This window comes from Rhinichthys klamathensis, unplaced genomic scaffold (assembly GCF_029890125.1).
Source record: "Rhinichthys klamathensis goyatoka isolate OS25496 unplaced genomic scaffold, OSU_Roscu_1.1 h1tg000672l_1, whole genome shotgun sequence".
NCBI classification, from domain to species: Eukaryota; Metazoa; Chordata; class Actinopteri; order Cypriniformes; family Leuciscidae; genus Rhinichthys; species Rhinichthys klamathensis.
This window is the reverse complement of record NW_026607107.1, coordinates 305,001-322,395: the sequence shown is the minus strand read 5'-3', so window position 1 is coordinate 322,395 and position 17,395 is coordinate 305,001. Positions and strand designations below refer to the sequence as shown.

Below are 17,395 nucleotides of genomic sequence, written 5' to 3'. Positions count from 1 at the left end.
ACTAATTTGAAATAAGCAAACTCAATTTTAATCCGAGCAGCCACCATCCCCTTCAGAACTCTCTCTGCATCAACTGAACCAGCTCCCAAGATCCTGTTTTTACGTGTCTTCCAAATTGCCATCTTGGCTGTTCCCAAAAAGTAATTTAACAAAACCACTTTTCTTCTATCGCTGACTTTGTACTTTGGACCACTAATAAAAACTTGATAGGAAAATTCCTCACCCATTCTTTCAAAACAAACCTCTAAAAAGTTAAAAAGACCTCCTAACCTCCCACAATGGATAAACAAGTGATCAACCGTTTCCTCCGTTCCACAAAAAGGACATTCCCTCCCTACTTCTGGATTCAGGTGCGCCACGTGTCTGTTCGTAGCTATTATACCATACATCAGTCTCCACTGTAAATCTGCTGTACGCTTCTCAATAGGAGGTTTGTACAGAGATCTCCAGCATCCTCTGAAGCCTGGCCCAAACACTTCTGTCCACCTCCATGTTTTAACTCTTCTCAAAACAGTTTGATGAGACACTTTAACACACACAATGTATAATGCCTTTTTGCCAAGATCTTGAAATAATCCCAACTCTGGAGTTTTAAAGGACACAAAGGAGTCTTCACCCTCCGCCCTCTCCAGTGCAGCAGAGACCCGTATTGCTGGAAACCTGTAGCTCCATCCCTGCGAAGGCGCTCCCAATGCTTCTCTGCAGGCTCCAGGCAGCGCTGAGCGCACTTCATCCAGCATCCGACCCACCAGACGTAAAGAACGTAATCCTGTCTTGTGCTGAATTGAAACTGCCGTCATCCACCCATTGTCATCCCTTAGATGTTCGATCTTCGTACACCCCGCTCTGACCAGACAGTTCCTCACACTGCTTGAGGACAAAATGTTTGTTTGTATCAAAGAGTTATGAAACAGGGGTTCTCCCATAATCCAGTCCTGGGGTCGCAAAATCTCTCTGGTCACAGAAAACGTCCTGTTCCACACCTTTAGCATGGACTGGTAGAATGAAGTCACATGATTCAAATCCAGCTCATTAACTTGCAGTAAAAACAGCTGCTTGTCGTATCCCAGATTCGATGTTCCTCTCAACAGAGCGCATGCCACACCCGTCCACCCTACGTCCTCCTCATACAAAAGTCTCTGCGCTGCCTGCAACCGAAAGGTGTTGATCCTGCTCCTTATTTCGATCAGACCTTGTCCCCCCTCTTGAGTTGGAAGATATAGAGCTGACGCAGGAATCCAATGCTGTCCTGACCAAAAGAACTCCACCAACTTTCTCTGGATACTTTTGACAATGTCATCTGGTGGCTCTAAAACGTTGAGTCTGTGCCATAACATGGAGGCGGCCAGGTTATTTGTAACCAAAACTCTACCCCTATAGGATAGCTCTGGCAATAGCCATTTCCATTTAGACAACTTAGCAGACACCTTCTCCAGCAAACCCTCCCAATTCTTTTTTCTATAGTTTTCTACTCCTAAAAACACTCCGAGAATTTTTATACCTTCTCTTCCCCAATGCAATCCCCCAGGAAGTGGAGGTGGCCCACCATTTCCCCACTGGCCCACAATAAAACCATTACTTTTCCCCCAATTGACCTTAGCTGTAGACGCTTTCTCATAAACATCCAAACTCTCACATAAAATTTGTATATCTTCTTGCTCAGTAACAAAAATAGTTACATCGTCAGCATAAACCGACACAAAGCATCTCGACTCCCTAGGGTCACCTGGAACTACAAAACCCTTTAAACCATTTCTTAATTTGCATAACAGGGGCTCAATTGCTAGACTATAGAGTTGGCCTGAGAGAGGACACCCTTGTCGAATACCTCTTTTCACCGGCAATGGATAAGTCAAACCATTCCCCATCTTAAGCATTATTGAAGCCCCTTTATACAATAACTTGATCCATGAAATAAAACAATTCCCGAACCCAAAAGACTCCAAGACTTTAAAAATGTACTCATGACCCACCCGATCAAAAGCTTTCTCCTGATCAATAGACAGAAATCCAACATTGCAATTTTCAATAATAGACACATCAATAACATCTCTTATTAAAAACAGATTGTCCATGATTGTACGACCCGGAATACAATAAGTTTGTTCTCCTTTGACCACAATGTGCAAGTATTTTTTTAACCTATTGGCTAAAACTTTTGCCAATATTTTATAGTCCGAGCACATCAAAGAAACAGGGCGCCAATTTTTTAAAAAACCCAGATCTCCATTTTTTGGTAAAAGGGAGATCACAGCCCTCTGACAGCTAGATGGTAACATTCCCTTTTCAAAACATTCACAACAAACTTCATAAAAATCTTCACCTAAAACAGTCCAAAAAGTCTTGTAAAATTCAGCAGGCAAACCATCTATTCCTGGCGCACGCCCTGTGGAGAGCTGCTGAACTGCATCTGAAAGCTCGTTAAGGCTGATCATGGTGTCAAGCTTTTTCTTATCCCCAGGTTGCAACTTTGGAAGTCCTTGTAATAGTTGTGCCATGTTCTCAGAATCACAGTCAGTATGTCCATACAAGTCAGCATAAAAATCCATAGCCATTTTCCTCATTTCTGTCGGATTAGATGTTAAGATTTCATTTTCCTTGCGCAGGTGAAGTATGCGCTTTTGCTGTGCAACTTTCCGCTCCAGATTAAAAAAATAAGAAGTGGGAGAGTCAATGTCCTTGATAGAAGAAATTCTTGCTCGAATTAAAGCGCCCTTCGCTCTTTCCTCTAAGATGGATCTTAATTCAAGTTTCTTATTCCTTAAATCATTAGATACACCCAAAACATTTACATCAATCACATTTTCCATATCAATAATTTCCTTCTCCAACTGCTCAATTTTCTTTTTAACACACACAGTAGTATTGTAGGAAAAATTTTGACAAAAAACCTTTATCTGTGTTTTCCCCACCTCCCACCATTGTGCTATTTTTTCAAAATTACCTTTATTCAACTTCCACAATTTCCAAAAATCACCAAACTTTTCACAAAAAGACCTATCCTGCAGCAACTTAGTGTTGAAATGCCAATAGAACTTGGGGCGTGTTAAAGTAATAATGTTAAAATCTATGATTGCAATATGATGATCCGAAAACCCGGTAGGGAAAATGTTAGCATTAGATACTCTATTCATGCTTGTTTTACTTATATATATTCGATCTAATCTTGCTCCAGTTACATTAGAATCTAGTATTTTAACCCATGTATACTGTCTAATTCTCTTATTCATGTTCCTCCACACATCCATCAAGTCAAACTCATTAATAATATTCTGAAGAGCATTACTAGACGGTGGATGAGACTCCTCTCTGTTCCTGTCTAACAGAAAATTTGTAGTGCAATTCCAATCCCCACCCATTATTATGCAAGAATCATTATCACATTTTCTTAATGCACTCTGCAACTTCCCAAAAACTTCCACACGATCTGAGCCATTGTTTGGAGCATAAACATTTATGAAAATAAATTTTAAGTCATTTATCTCCCCAGCAACCATTAAAACTCTACCCTTTTCTATCTCTTCAGTTGACAAAATTCTCAAGTTCAAATTATTTGAAAAAAGAATAGCCACTCCAGCACTCAAGTTTGACCCGTGACTGAAGACGCTCTCCCCCTCCCACCATCTACACCACTCTACTTCATTATTACAATCTGTATGAGTTTCTTGCAAAAAAGAAACATTTACATTCTTAATATTAATTAATTCTGCCACCATTGCTCTCTTGCTCCTGTCTCTCCCTCCGTTAATATTTAAAGAGGCTACCCTTATCATCTCCATAGAAAATATAAAGAGAAAGAAAAGAGAGACAGAAAGAAATAAAGAGTGTAGTAAAGCCATCCTGAGTGATATGCAAACCATTAATTCAATTATTTGAATTTACGTTTTATAGGGGTTTTATCCCTTCTCAGTTTTGCAAAAAAAACTTTTTTAAACGAAATCTCTTTCTCTGACTGAGTTCATCTTCTCCAACCTTCCTCTGCCAATAACGAACAGAAGTCTCAAACCTCTTCAGATCAGAAAAATGATTACTTACATCAACAGATTTTCCAAAGGTTTCGTCCAGGAATTTGTTTATTTCATCTAGAGAATAAACCTGTTCACAGCTTACTTGCGAAACATCTGACATGTCTGAGAAATCAGACAACCCACCACCATCATCATCATCATCATCATCACCACCACCACCATTGCCATCATCATCCATTCCCTCATCAACCATTTCTGATTGCACCTTCTTAATCAAAGATACTATCTTTCCTCTTTCCAAAACATCACCTTTCAAACCGCTTACGTCATCATTCGTCTGGCTTGTATTCTCTGAACTCTCCACAGTATCACCCTGCTCAGGCCCCTTTACCACAGTATCACTCTGTCCAGACCCTTGTACCACAGTGCTTCTCTCAACAGCCACATCAGTTACAACATTAACTCTCTTCATTTTTCCCTGTTTTGTCTTACTACCAGAAGCTTCCTCTGTATCTTTTTCATTATTAGTGGATGGATCTTCTACTATCATTCCTTCCTTCAAATTTGAATCCACATTCTGAACCTCATTATTCACCACTGCTGCTTCATTTGGTACACTACTCTTTTGTACTTCATTTTCATTCCTCTTATCTGAAGTATTGCTAGGGCCTGCTTCATTCTCTAGTTCAACTCGATGAGGACAAGACAGCCTGACATGTCCAATACTCCCGCAATCAAAACACCGCATTTCTCCCGTGCTCGCGTACATCATGTACGACTTGCCCTCAAAAACACATCGAAAAGAGATATTCAGCGTCGGTTCTTTTAGAAACATATACACCTGTCGCCTAAATGACAACACATGCTTTAAAGCGGCATTCTTACAACCAAGTGAAACCGTTCTAATTCCACTGGCAAGTTTCCCAAATCGAGAAAGCTCTCGCTCAATGTCGGCATCGGGAATAAAAGTCGGAACGTTGGAAACCGTCACCTTCGTCGTGATTGAAACTAAGGGTTGAACAGAAACAAATGTGCCACTTACCGATATCCCGCTCTCGATCAAACCATGAACCAGATTTTCTTCCTTCAAAAATACCACTACGGCCTTGTTCATCCGAGACGCCGAAATGATATTCTCATGGCCCACGCGCTCTGCCACGTCCAGTAACACATCCTCTACAGGCACACCTGCCTGGGTCACACACCTAATCCCATGCCGGAGCGACAGGCCTGACGCCTGCACACTCGCGTGAGTGTGAGACGCCATCCCTACCTCCGACACGAGACAACTCTCGCGGAAAACAAACTCAGTTTTTTTTTTTTTTTTTTTTTTTTTTTTTTATTAAAACTTTTTTTCCTTTTTCAATTAAAATAATCGAATACAAGAAAAAAGCAAGAAATAGTGAAAAATTGAAAAGGTCCTCTCACCTAGATCACCCTCCCATGCAATCCCTTCCCAATTCCCAGCATGCACCAGAGAGAGAGAGAGAGAGAGAGTGATAGAGAGTGATAGAGAGTGATAGAGAGAGAGAGAGTGATAGAGAGTGATAGAGAGTGATAGAGAGAGAGAGAGTGATAGAGAGTGATAGAGAGTGATAGAGAGTGATAGAGAGAGAGAGAGAGAGTGATAGAGAGTGATAGAGAGAGAGAGAGTGATAGAGAGTGAGAGAGAGAGTGATTATTATCAGTGTTGAAAACCATGACAGATTTTATTTATGTTTATAAGTTAATTAATTTTTTACAATTTTTACGAATCGGCCTATATCTGCCGAACGCAATATCCAAGCGTAACGAAACTTGACACACAAAGACAACAGGACGTTCTGAGGACACACACCAAATGTCGTAAGATTCCGCCAATAGGGGGCGCTACAACAAAAACCATTATCCGCCCGTCTCACAGACAAGGCTTAAGCTAGTCCATGTATGATTACAGAAAAATAATCATAAAAAAATCAGTACAAACACAACATTTGGTTCTTGGATCCTTGAGAAACTCAAAAAAATTACACAATCTCTAAATTTATGCTGATGTTAATATTTTGCATATTTAGTTGTAATATTCATCTTTAGTTTATCCTTCTTAATGATAACAATTAGATTTACTTCCTTCGTTGGTTCCTTAACTTGAATTAACTTATTTTGCACCATATCTCACTTTAATGCAAATGTTCAGTTGTGTGTGGTGCCAATAAAGCAACACTGAAACTGAGTGTGTATTATTAGCTTCATACTAAAGTTCAGCTGTTTCCTCGTGTCTGAAACAGAGAAGTAAGAAAGCCTTCAAAACAAACATGATCACACTTTGACACACTTCACGCCTGTGGTGCAAGAGGACACGACTGCTGACACACACACACACACACTCCCTTTCTCTCTCTCTCACACACACACTTCACACCTGTGCTGCAAGAGCACATGACTGCTGACACACCCTGACCTACATGACTGCACACACACACACACACTTCCTTCCTTTCTCACTCTCTCTCTCTCACACACACACACACACTCCCTTTCTCTCTCTCTCTCTCTCTCTCTCTCTCACACACACACACACTCCCTCCCTCACATTTACTCACTCGCTCGCTCACTCTCACACACACACACACACACACACACACACACACACACACACACACACACACACACACACACACACACACACACACACACACACACACACACACTCCCTTTCTCTCTCTCTCTCTCTCTCTCTCTCTCTCCCACTCACACACACACACACACACACACACACACACTCCCTTTCTCTCTCTCTCACACACACACTTCACACCTGTGCTGCAAGAGCACATGACTGCTGACACAGCCTGACCTACATGACTGCACACACACACACACACTTCCTTCCTTTCTCACTCTCTCTCTCTCACACACACACACACACTCCCTTTCTCTCTCTCTCTCTCTCACACACACACACACACACACTCCCTCCCTCACATTTACTCACTCACTCACTCGCTCACTCACTCGCTCACACTCACTCACTCGCTCACTCACTCACTCACTCACTCACTCACTCACTCACTCACTCACTCACTCACTCACTCACTCACTCACTCACTCACTCACTCACTCACTCACTCACTCACTCACTCACTCACTCACTCACTCACTCACTCACTCACTCACTCACTCACTCACTCACTCACTCACTCACTCACTCACTCACATTTACTCTCACTCACTCGCTCGCTCACTCTCTCTCTCTCTCACACACACACTCCCTTTCTCTCTCTCTCACACACACACACTCCCTTTCTCTCTCTTACACACACACACACACAAACACAAACAATTGTCAAATATGGGGAAAATAATAACCATTCAAGCATAAAACCCCCAAAACAACATCAAGACTTTGTACAAGGGCATGATAAGTCCTCTTTAAAAATGTCTTGCATGCGGTCTCACATACCATATTTTACAATTTAATAAATTTTTAAAGAGTAATATGCAACTTTGTTGTCATCTACATAGTTTTTGATTCCAATTTTGTGTAAAATCTGCTAAAAACGAAGGTTAAAATCACATCTGGTTCATTCGTCGCTCTGGAAATGGAAGAACAAGTTGATACGAAAGAAACAGAGCGATGTAGCTCAGCAATATGCCCTTCCGATCATACGCACGAGCCCCTGTGATGATGCGTGATGATGTCATGCGTGTGCTATGACTCACGATGATGATGTCATGCGTGTGTTATGACTCACGCTGATGATGTCATGCGTGTGTTATGACTCACGATGATGATGTCATGCGTGTGTTATGACTCACGATGATGATGATGTCATGCGTGTGTTATGACTCACGATGATGATGATGATGTCATGCGTGTGTTATGACTCACGATGATGATGTCATGCGTGTGTTATGACTCACAATGATGATGTCATGCGTGTGTTATGACTCACGATGATGATGATATGCGTGTGTTATGACTCACGATGATGATGATGTCATGCGTGTGCTATGACTCACGATGATGATGATGTCATGCGCGTGTTATGACTCACGATGATGATGATGTCATGCGTGTGTTATGACTCACGATGATGATGATGTCATGCGCGTGTTATGACTCACGATGATGATGATGTCATGCGCGTGTTATGACTCACGATGATGATGATGTCATGCGTGTGTTATGACTCACGATGATGATGTCATGCGTGTGTTATGACTCACGATGATGATGTCATGCGTGTGTTATGACTCACGATGATGATGATGTCATGCGTGTGTTATGACTCACGATGATGATGATGATGTCATGCGTGTGTTATGACTCACGATGATGATGTCATGCGTGTGTTATGACTCACAATGATGATGTCATGCGTGTGTTATGACTCACGATGATGATGATATGCGTGTGTTATGACTCACGATGATGATGATGTCATGCGTGTGCTATGACTCACGATGATGATGATGTCATGCGCGTGTTATGACTCACGATGATGATGATGTCATGCGTGTGTTATGACTCACGATGATGATGATGTCATGCGCGTGTTATGACTCACGATGATGATGATGTCATGCGCGTGTTATGACTCACGATGATGATGATGTCATGCGTGTGTTATGACTCACGATGATGATGTCATGCGTGTGTTATGACTCACGATGATGATGATATGCGTGTGTTATGACTCACGATGATGATGATGTCATGCGTGTGCTATGACTCACGATGATGATGATGTCATGCGTGTGCTATGACTCACGATGATGATGATGTCATGCGCGTGTTATGACTCACGATGATGATGATATGCGTGTGTTATGACTCACGATGATGATGATATGCGTGTGTTATGACTCACGATGATGATGATGTCATGCGTGTGTTATGACTCACGATGATGATGATGTCATGCGTGTGCTATGACTCACGATGATGATGATGTCATGCGCGTGTTATGACTCACGATGATGATGATGTCATGCGTGTGTTATGACTCACGATGATGATGATGTCATGCGTGTGTTATGACTCACGATGATGATGTCATGCGTGTGTTATGACTCACGATGATGATGTCATGCGTGTGTTATGACTCACGATGATGATGATATGCGTGTGTTATGACTCACGATGATGATGATGTCATGCGTGTGCTATGACTCACGATGATGATGATGTCATGCGCGTGTTATGACTCACGATGATGATGTCATGCGCGTGTTATGACTCACGATGATGATGATGATGTCATGCGCGTGTTATGACTCACGATGATGATGATGTCATGCGTGTGTTATGACTCACGATGATGATGATGTCATGCGCGTGTTATGACTCACGATGATGATGTCATGCGCGTGTTATGACTCACGATGATGATGATGTCATGCGCGTGTTATGACTCACGATGATGATGTAATACTTGAGCTGACTGCAGCAGGGAATCTGATTCTGGGACAGAGAGTGTTCGGCTTTATTCAACACCAACATCCTGAAAAACACAAAACATCGGAAGAGAAACAAGACTTCAGGAAACAAGAATGTTTCCAACATAAATTAGTTTTTGCAATCTGATAAATTAACTGTGTACCAAGCAAAACAATCCTGGTTTTACAACATGTATTACAACAAAACTCTTTTATGAAGTGATTCACTAACAGATTCATTAAGTGATTCATTCATTAAGTGAGTCTTTTGAACCTTTCATGAAACAGAACCAGCTCATAGGAGACCGTTTGTGTCCATTTATTGTCTTTGCATTATTTAATATTACAAATATTCCTCTTTTGTAAGTCGCTTTGGATAAAAGCATCTGTGAAATACATAAAAGTGTAAGTTTGTGTTGCACTACATTCTATTCATTCTCGATTAAATGTTTATTTTGCTGTAGCGCTACGAGACCTAATGAACACGGCTCTGTTGAATACGGTGTGTGTGTGTGTGTGTGTGTGTGTGTGAGAGAGAGAGAGAGAGAGAGAGAGAGAGAGTGTGTGTGTGTGTGTGTGTGTGTGTGTGAGAGAGAGAGAGAGAGAGTGTGTGTGTGTGAGAGAGAGAGAGAGAGAGAGAGAGAGAGAGAGAGAGAGAGAGAGTGTGTGTGTGTGTGTGTGTGTGTGAGAGAGAGAGAGAGAGAGAGAGAGAGAGAGAGAGTGTGTGTGTGTGTGTGTGTGTGTGTGTGTGAGAGAGAGAGTGTGAGAGAGAGAGAGAGAGAGAGAGAGAGAGAGAGAGAGAGAGAGAGAGTGTGTGTGTGTGTGTGTGTGTGTGTGTGTGTGTGTGTGTGTGTGTGAGAGAGAGAGAGAGAGAGTGTGTGTGTGTGTGTGTGTGTGTGTGAGAGAGAGAGAGAGAGAGAGAGAGAGAGAGAGAGTGTGTGTGTGTGTTATTTACCTGAGCTCTTTCTTCTCTGCGAGACTCAGTGGCATCGCTCTCAACATTCGCACACGATCACTCGCCGACAGATTCTGCAGATTATTCACTAAACGCTCCCTCTTATTGTCTACACACACACACACACACACACACACACACACACACACAAAAGAGTCAGAGTACAAGATGAGCACATAGAAAAGATCATACAATACTGGTCAAAATAATTAAGATTTTTAATGTTACTGAAAGTCTCTTCTGTTCACCAAGGCTGCGTTTATTTGATCATAAATACAGTAAAACAGTGTAATATTACTCCAGTGTAAATCAGCTGTTCTCTATGTGAATATACAGTAAAGTGTAATTTATTCCTGTGATCAAAGCTGAGTTTCAGCATCATTACTCCAGTCTTCAGTGTCACATGATCCTTCAGAAATCACTCTAATATGAGGATCTGATGATCAAGACACATTTATGATTATTATCAGTGTTGGAAACGGATACATTTTATTTTTCAGGATTATTTGATGAATAGAGTGTTCACATTTTATTTTTCAGGATTATTTGATGAATAGAGTGTTCAAAAGAATCAGAATATTTTATAACATAAATGTCTTTAATGATCAATTTACATAAATCTATTGTGTCTGAAGCAGCGCAACCGTTTTCAACATTTTCAAAACTGGTCATTTACGGTATTTTTGATTAAATAAACTTGGGTGAGGAGGAGAGGCTCTTTTTAAATATCTTAATTATTCCGAACTGGACTGTCTGAGTCGACTGTGTGTCGGCGCGCTCACCGTTCTCCTCGTGCTCGTCCGCGTCGGTCTCCACGCGGTGTCCGCGGATGCTGGGTCTGGCGGAGCGCGGGAAGTGCTGGATCGAGGGCCGGCTCTGTCTGCGTCTGCGCAGCTGAAGGGTCCGGTTATAATACTGAGAGATGATCGCGCCTCGACTGCGGCCTGCACACACACACACACACACACACACACACACAAACAGAGGCACAGAGACACACACACACAGAGGCACAGAGACACACACACACACACACACACACACACACACACACAGAGGCACAGAGAGACACACACACACACACACACACACACACACACACACACACACACACACAGAGGCACAGAGACACACACACACACACACACACACACACACACACACACAGAGGCACAGAGACACACACACACAGAGAGACACACACAGACACACAGAGACACACACACACACACACACACACACACACACAGAGGCACAGAGACACACACACACAGAGAGACACACACAGACACACAGAGACACACACACACACACACACACACACACACACAGACACACAGAGACAGACACACACACACACACACACAGACAGACACACACAGACAGACACAGACAGACAGACAGACAGACAGACAGACACACAGAGACACACACACACACACACACACAGAGACACACACACAGAGACACACAAACAGGTTTATTTTGATACTTGTGAGGACATTCCATAGACGCAATAGTTTTTATACTGTACAAACTGTATATTCTGTCCCCTTACACTAAGCTAACCCATCACACACACACACACACTAACCCTAAACCTACCCATCACACACACTAACCCTACCCATTACAAACACAAACACACACACTACCCCTAAATCTACCCATCACACACACACACTAACCTAACCCCTAAACCTACCCATCACACACACACACACACACACACACACACACACACACACACACACACACACACACACACACACACACTAACCCTACCCCTAAGCCTAACCATCACACACACACACACACTAACATTACCCCTAAACCTACTTATTACAAACACAAACACACACTACCCCTAAATCTACCTATCACACACACACACACACTACCCGTAAATCTACCTATCACACACACACACACACTAACCCTACCCCTAAACCTACTCATTACAAACACAAACACACACTACCCCTAAATCTACCTATCACACACACACACACTACCCGTAAATCTACCTATCACACACACACACACTACCCCTAAATCTACCTATCACACACACACACACACTACCCGTAAATCTACCCATCACACACACACACACACACTAACCCTACCCCTAAACCTACCCATCGCACACACACACACTAACCCTACCCCTAAATCTACCCATCACACACACACACACTAACCCTACCCCTAAATCTACCCATCACACACACACACACACACACACACACACACTGACCGATGGTGCGGCTGGGCATGGAGGACAGGACTTTGAGCGTGTCAGATGACCAGCGTCCTCCAACCAAAGGCTCCGTTTGCTGCGGCTCCTCACTGTCACACCGAAGGTACACCGGACTCTCCAGACACATGACGTCATCTGAGACACACACACACACACACACACACACACACACACACACACACACACACAATCAAAGTATTAAAGAGAGTAAAATCCATTGTAGTCTTGAGTTTCTTCCGGGAACGAACACGTCACAATATTCCTCATTATAATAATTCATACGCAGGATAAAGGGGCGGGGCCTGGTTGAGTTAGTTAGTAGTGTGTTAAACTGGCGGTTATGGAAAGGGGCGGGGCATTCCCAATGTTTACGTTTACATTTATCAACTGGTTTCAGTGGTTTGTACGCGGTGTACAAAAAGTTCCATCTCTAGTTATATAAAACCTCGATAGTTAGACTTATAAAATATATTTTTTAATAAGGAGTTGTCACAGCTCAGGCTTGTCATGTAGGCTATCTGGCTTTTATTCTTGGATAAGAATTGTTAAGACCCCCGTGATATAATTTAACTTTCATATTAAATTAAATCAAGTTTTCTTATTGTGGAAAAAGCATTTTCTGTCTTTAACCCGATTTGAGCTTTTCTTGTGCGTAGAATCGACCGCCATCCAGAAACTGAAACAAATCAGCAAATACTAATCACACCGGCTCGTGCTTTCTGTATTTTTACAGCACTAAAAATAAAATTATAGATATTTACAGATAGATACTGCAAATATACAATTACAAAGATAACTGATGGATCCTTTATGGTAATGCATATGATATGGTACAATCCAAATAGTAAATATAAGATAAAGTGAGAAGTAAAAGTAAATAATTTAGTGTTTAGTCAATAAAATAAATAAACAGTATACAGGCAAATAAAATAGTAATGAATAGTATAATTATATATCATCATAAGTACAATAATGTAATAATAATATTGTGATAATAGCTTATAGTTTATGTATAATACTATAATAATATGAAATATAAATTACAGAATATAGACAATAAAAAAAAAAAAAGTTAAATACTGACTATAATAGATTGATAATCGCAAGTGGTATAATATTATAACAATAATAATTAGCTATTAATCGATTTGACAGCACTAATGTGTTTATATATATACATATTAGTGCTGTCAAATCGATATCTATATTTTTGTCTATATTTCTCAAATTTTGTCTATATTAAAAATAAATAAAAAATTTGCTAAAATAATTAAAATGACAAAACACACACAAAAAAAATCTGAAAACTTTAACTAAAAATTAATGGAAAACATAAGATGTAAAAATGAATGGTTTAATTTTCCACTGGATCACTGTATAATGCTATAGGCTATAAGCATGTGGGAATATTCAGTGCACTTTTAAATACTATTGCCCAAGTTATAATACAATATTTGTTAAAAAAAACAACCTGGGTAAGGCTTACTCCGCATCGGGCGTGTCTACAGACGGACATCCTGTCACACAGTCATTTATTTATCGCTAGCTATTTCAGTCTGACTGACGCCGGTGGCCAACTAGCGTTACTATTACTAGTTATATCATGACCAAATACACCGGAAACGAATGTTCAGTCTTGCTTGTGAAAGGTAATTCCCCGAGACCGGGTTCCACTGTGGCGATGTGCACATCAGCACACACACGCAGCACACACTTCCTCAGTCCCCGGTACGAGAGTTATGGGAAAGTTGCCCTACGCAATATGGCGGCGCCGGTGACGTACGATCCAGCGGCCAATAGGGCGTCTATGTATTTATTATGTCTATGGTTACTGACAGACTGGGGAGAGAGGAGCCGCAACAATGGAGAATATGAGGAGAATAATCAACATTCAAGCAGGAAAAGCTGTTCTAGTAGAGCCTGAAAACACAGTGCAGTGCATAAAGGCCGCTTTAAAATGAGAGGCTCTAATCTGATTGGCTGGAAGCTTTGATTCCTGTCTAAGTGGCCGGCCCGGATCGTGTTCAGAATAAGTGTGTGTGTCTGTGAGTGAGTGAGTGAGTGTGTGTGTGTCTGTCTCTGTGTGTGTGAGTGTGTGTGTGTGTCTGTCTGTCTCTGTGTGAGTGAGTGAGTGAGTGAGTGAGTGAGTGAGTGAGTGAGTGAGTGAGTGAGTGAGTGAGTGAGTGAGTGAGTGAGTGAGTGAGTGAGTGAGTGTGTGTGAGTGTGAGTGAGTGTGTGAGTGAGTGAGTGAGTGAGTGAGTGAGTGAGTGAGTGAGTGAGTGTGTGTGAGTGTGAGTGAGTGAGTGAGTGAGTGAGTGAGTGAGTGAGTGAGTGAGTGAGTGTGTGAGTGTGTGAGTGAGTGAGTGAGTGAGTGAGTGAGTGAGTGAGTGAGTGAGTGAGTGAGTGAGTGTGTGAGTGTGTGAGTGTGTGAGTGAGTGAGTGAGTGAGTCTGTCTCTGTGTGTGTGAGTGTGTGAGTGAGTGAGTGTGTGAGTGAGTCTGTCTCTGTGTGTGTGAGTGTGTGTGAGTGTGTGAGTGAGTGAGTGAGTGAGTGAGTGTGTGAGTGAGTGTGTCTCTGTGTGTGTGAGTGTGTGTGAGTGTGTGAGTGTGTGAGTGAGTGAGTGTGTGAGTGAGTGAGTGAGTGAGTGTGTGAGTGAGTGAGTGAGTCTGTCTCTGTGTGTGTGTGTGAGTGAGTGAGTGAGTGAGTGAGTGAGTGAGTGAGTGTGTGAGTGAGTGTGTGAGTGAGTCTGTCTCTGTGTGTGTGAGTGTGTGTGAGTGTGTGAGTGAGTGAGTGAGTGAGTGTGTGTGTGAGTGAGTGAGTGAGTGAGTCTGTCTCTGTGTGTGTGAGTGTGTGTGAGTGTGTGAGTGTGTGTGAGTGTGTGAGTGAGTGAGTGTGTGAGTGAGTGAGTGAGTGTGTGAGTGAGTGTGTGAGTGAGTGAGTGAGTCTGTCTCTGTGTGTGTGAGTGTGTGTGAGTGTGTGAGTGAGTGAGTGTGTGAGTGAGTGAGTGAGTCTGTCTCTGTGTGTGTGAGTGAGTGAGTGAGTGAGTGTGTGTGTGAGTGAGTGAGTGAGTGAGTGTGTGAGTGAGTGAGTGAGTGTGTGAGTGAGTGTGTGAGTGAGTGAGTGAGTCTGTCTCTGTGTGTGTGAGTGTGTGTGAGTGTGTGAGTGAGTGAGTGTGTGAGTGAGTGAGTGAGTCTGTCTCTGTGTGTGTGAGTGTGTGTGAGTGTGTGAGTGTGTGTGAGTGTGTGAGTGAGTGAGAGTGAGAGTGAGTGAGTGAGTCTGTCTCTGTGTGTGTGAGTGAGTGAGTGAGTGAGTGAGTGAGTGAGTGAGTGAGTGAGTGTGTGTGTGTGTGTGAGTGAGTGAGTGAGTGAGTGAGTGAGTGTGTGAGTGAGTGAGTGAGTGTGTGAGTGTGTGAGTGAGTGTGTGAGTGAGTGAGTGAGTGAGTGAGTCTGTCTCTGTGTGTGTGAGTGAGTGAGTGAGTGAGTGTGTGAGTGAGTGAGTGAGTGAGTGAGTGAGTGAGTCTGTCTCTGTGTGTGTGAGTGTGTGTGAGTGTGTGAGTGTGTGTGAGTGTGTGAGTGAGTGAGAGTGAGAGTGAGTGAGAGTGAGTGAGTGAGTCTGTCTCTGTGTGTGTGAGTGAGTGAGTGAGTGAGTGAGTGAGTGAGTGAGTGAGTGTGTGAGTGAGTGAGTGAGTGTGAGTGAGTGAGTCTGTCTCTGTGTGTGTGAGTGAGTGAGTGAGTGAGTGAGTGAGTGAGAGAGTGAGTGTGTCTCTGTGTGTGTGAGTGTGTGTGAGTGTGTGAGTGAGTGAGTCTGTCTCTGTGTGTGTGAGTGTGTGTGAGTGAGTGAGTGAGTCTGTCTCTGTGTGTGTGAGTGTGTGTGAGTGTGTGAGTGAGTGAGTGAGTGTGTGTGTGAGTGAGTGAGTGAGTGAGTGAGTGAGTGAGTGAGTCTGTCTCTGTGTGTGTGAGTGTGTGTGAGTGTGTGAGTGAGTGAGTGAGTGAGTGAGTGAGTGAGTGAGTGAGTGAGTCTGTCTCTGTGTGTGTGAGTGTGTGAGTGAGTGAGTGAGTGAGTGAGTGAGTGAGTCTGTCTCTGTGTGTGTGTGTGTGTGAGTGAGTGAGTGAGTGAGTGAGTGAGTGAGTGAGTGAGTGAGTGTGTCTCTGTGTGTGTGAGTGTGTGTGAGTGTGTGAGTGAGTGAGTCTGTCTCTGTGTGTGTGAGTGTGTGTGAGTGTGTGAGTGTGTGAGTGAGTGAGTGAGTGTGTGAGTGAGTGAGTGAGTGAGTGAGTGAGTCTGTCTCTGTGTGTGTGAGTGTGTGTGAGTGTGTGAGTGAGTGAGTGAGTGAGTGAGTGAGTGAGTGAGTGAGTGAGTGAGTGAGTGTGTGAGTGTGTGAGTGAGTGAGTGAGTGAGTGAGTCTGTCTCTGTGTGTGTGAGTGTGTGTGAGTGTGTGAGTGAGTGAGAGTGAGTGAGTGAGTGTGTGAGTGAGTGAGTGAGTGAGTGTGTGAGTGAGTGTGTGAGTGAGTGAGTGAGTGAGTGAGTGAGTGAGTCTGTCTCTGTGTGTGTGAGTGTGTGTGAGTGAGTGAGTGAGTGAGTGAGTGAGTGAGTGAGTGAGTGAGTGAGTGAGTGAGTGAGTGAGTGAGTGTGTGAGTGTGTGAGTGTGTGAGTGAGTGAGTGAGTGAGTGAGTGAGTCTGTCTCTGTGTGTGTGAGAGTGTGTGTGAGTGTGAGTGAGTGTGTGAGTGTGTGAGTGAGTGAGTGAGTGAGTGAGTGAGTGAGTGAGTGAGTGAGTGAGTGTGTGAGTGTGTG

At 42.8% G+C, this 17,395-nt stretch overlaps 1 protein-coding gene across 1 annotated transcript in view; it reads right to left on the bottom strand.

Moving 5' to 3' along the window:
- Positions 1 to 17,395, bottom strand: part of tmc6b (transmembrane channel-like 6b) — a 119,525-nt gene that overhangs the window by 90,713 nt on the left and 11,417 nt on the right. The window contains exons 3-6 of the mRNA XM_056241784.1: positions 12,605 to 12,742; positions 11,127 to 11,288; positions 10,345 to 10,453; positions 9,370 to 9,454 (exon numbers count right to left, since the gene is read on the bottom strand). Of these exons, the coding sequence (XP_056097759.1) occupies positions 9,370 to 9,454; positions 10,345 to 10,453; positions 11,127 to 11,288; positions 12,605 to 12,742 (494 nt within the window). The remainder of the gene's footprint in view (positions 1 to 9,369; positions 9,455 to 10,344; positions 10,454 to 11,126; positions 11,289 to 12,604; positions 12,743 to 17,395) is intronic.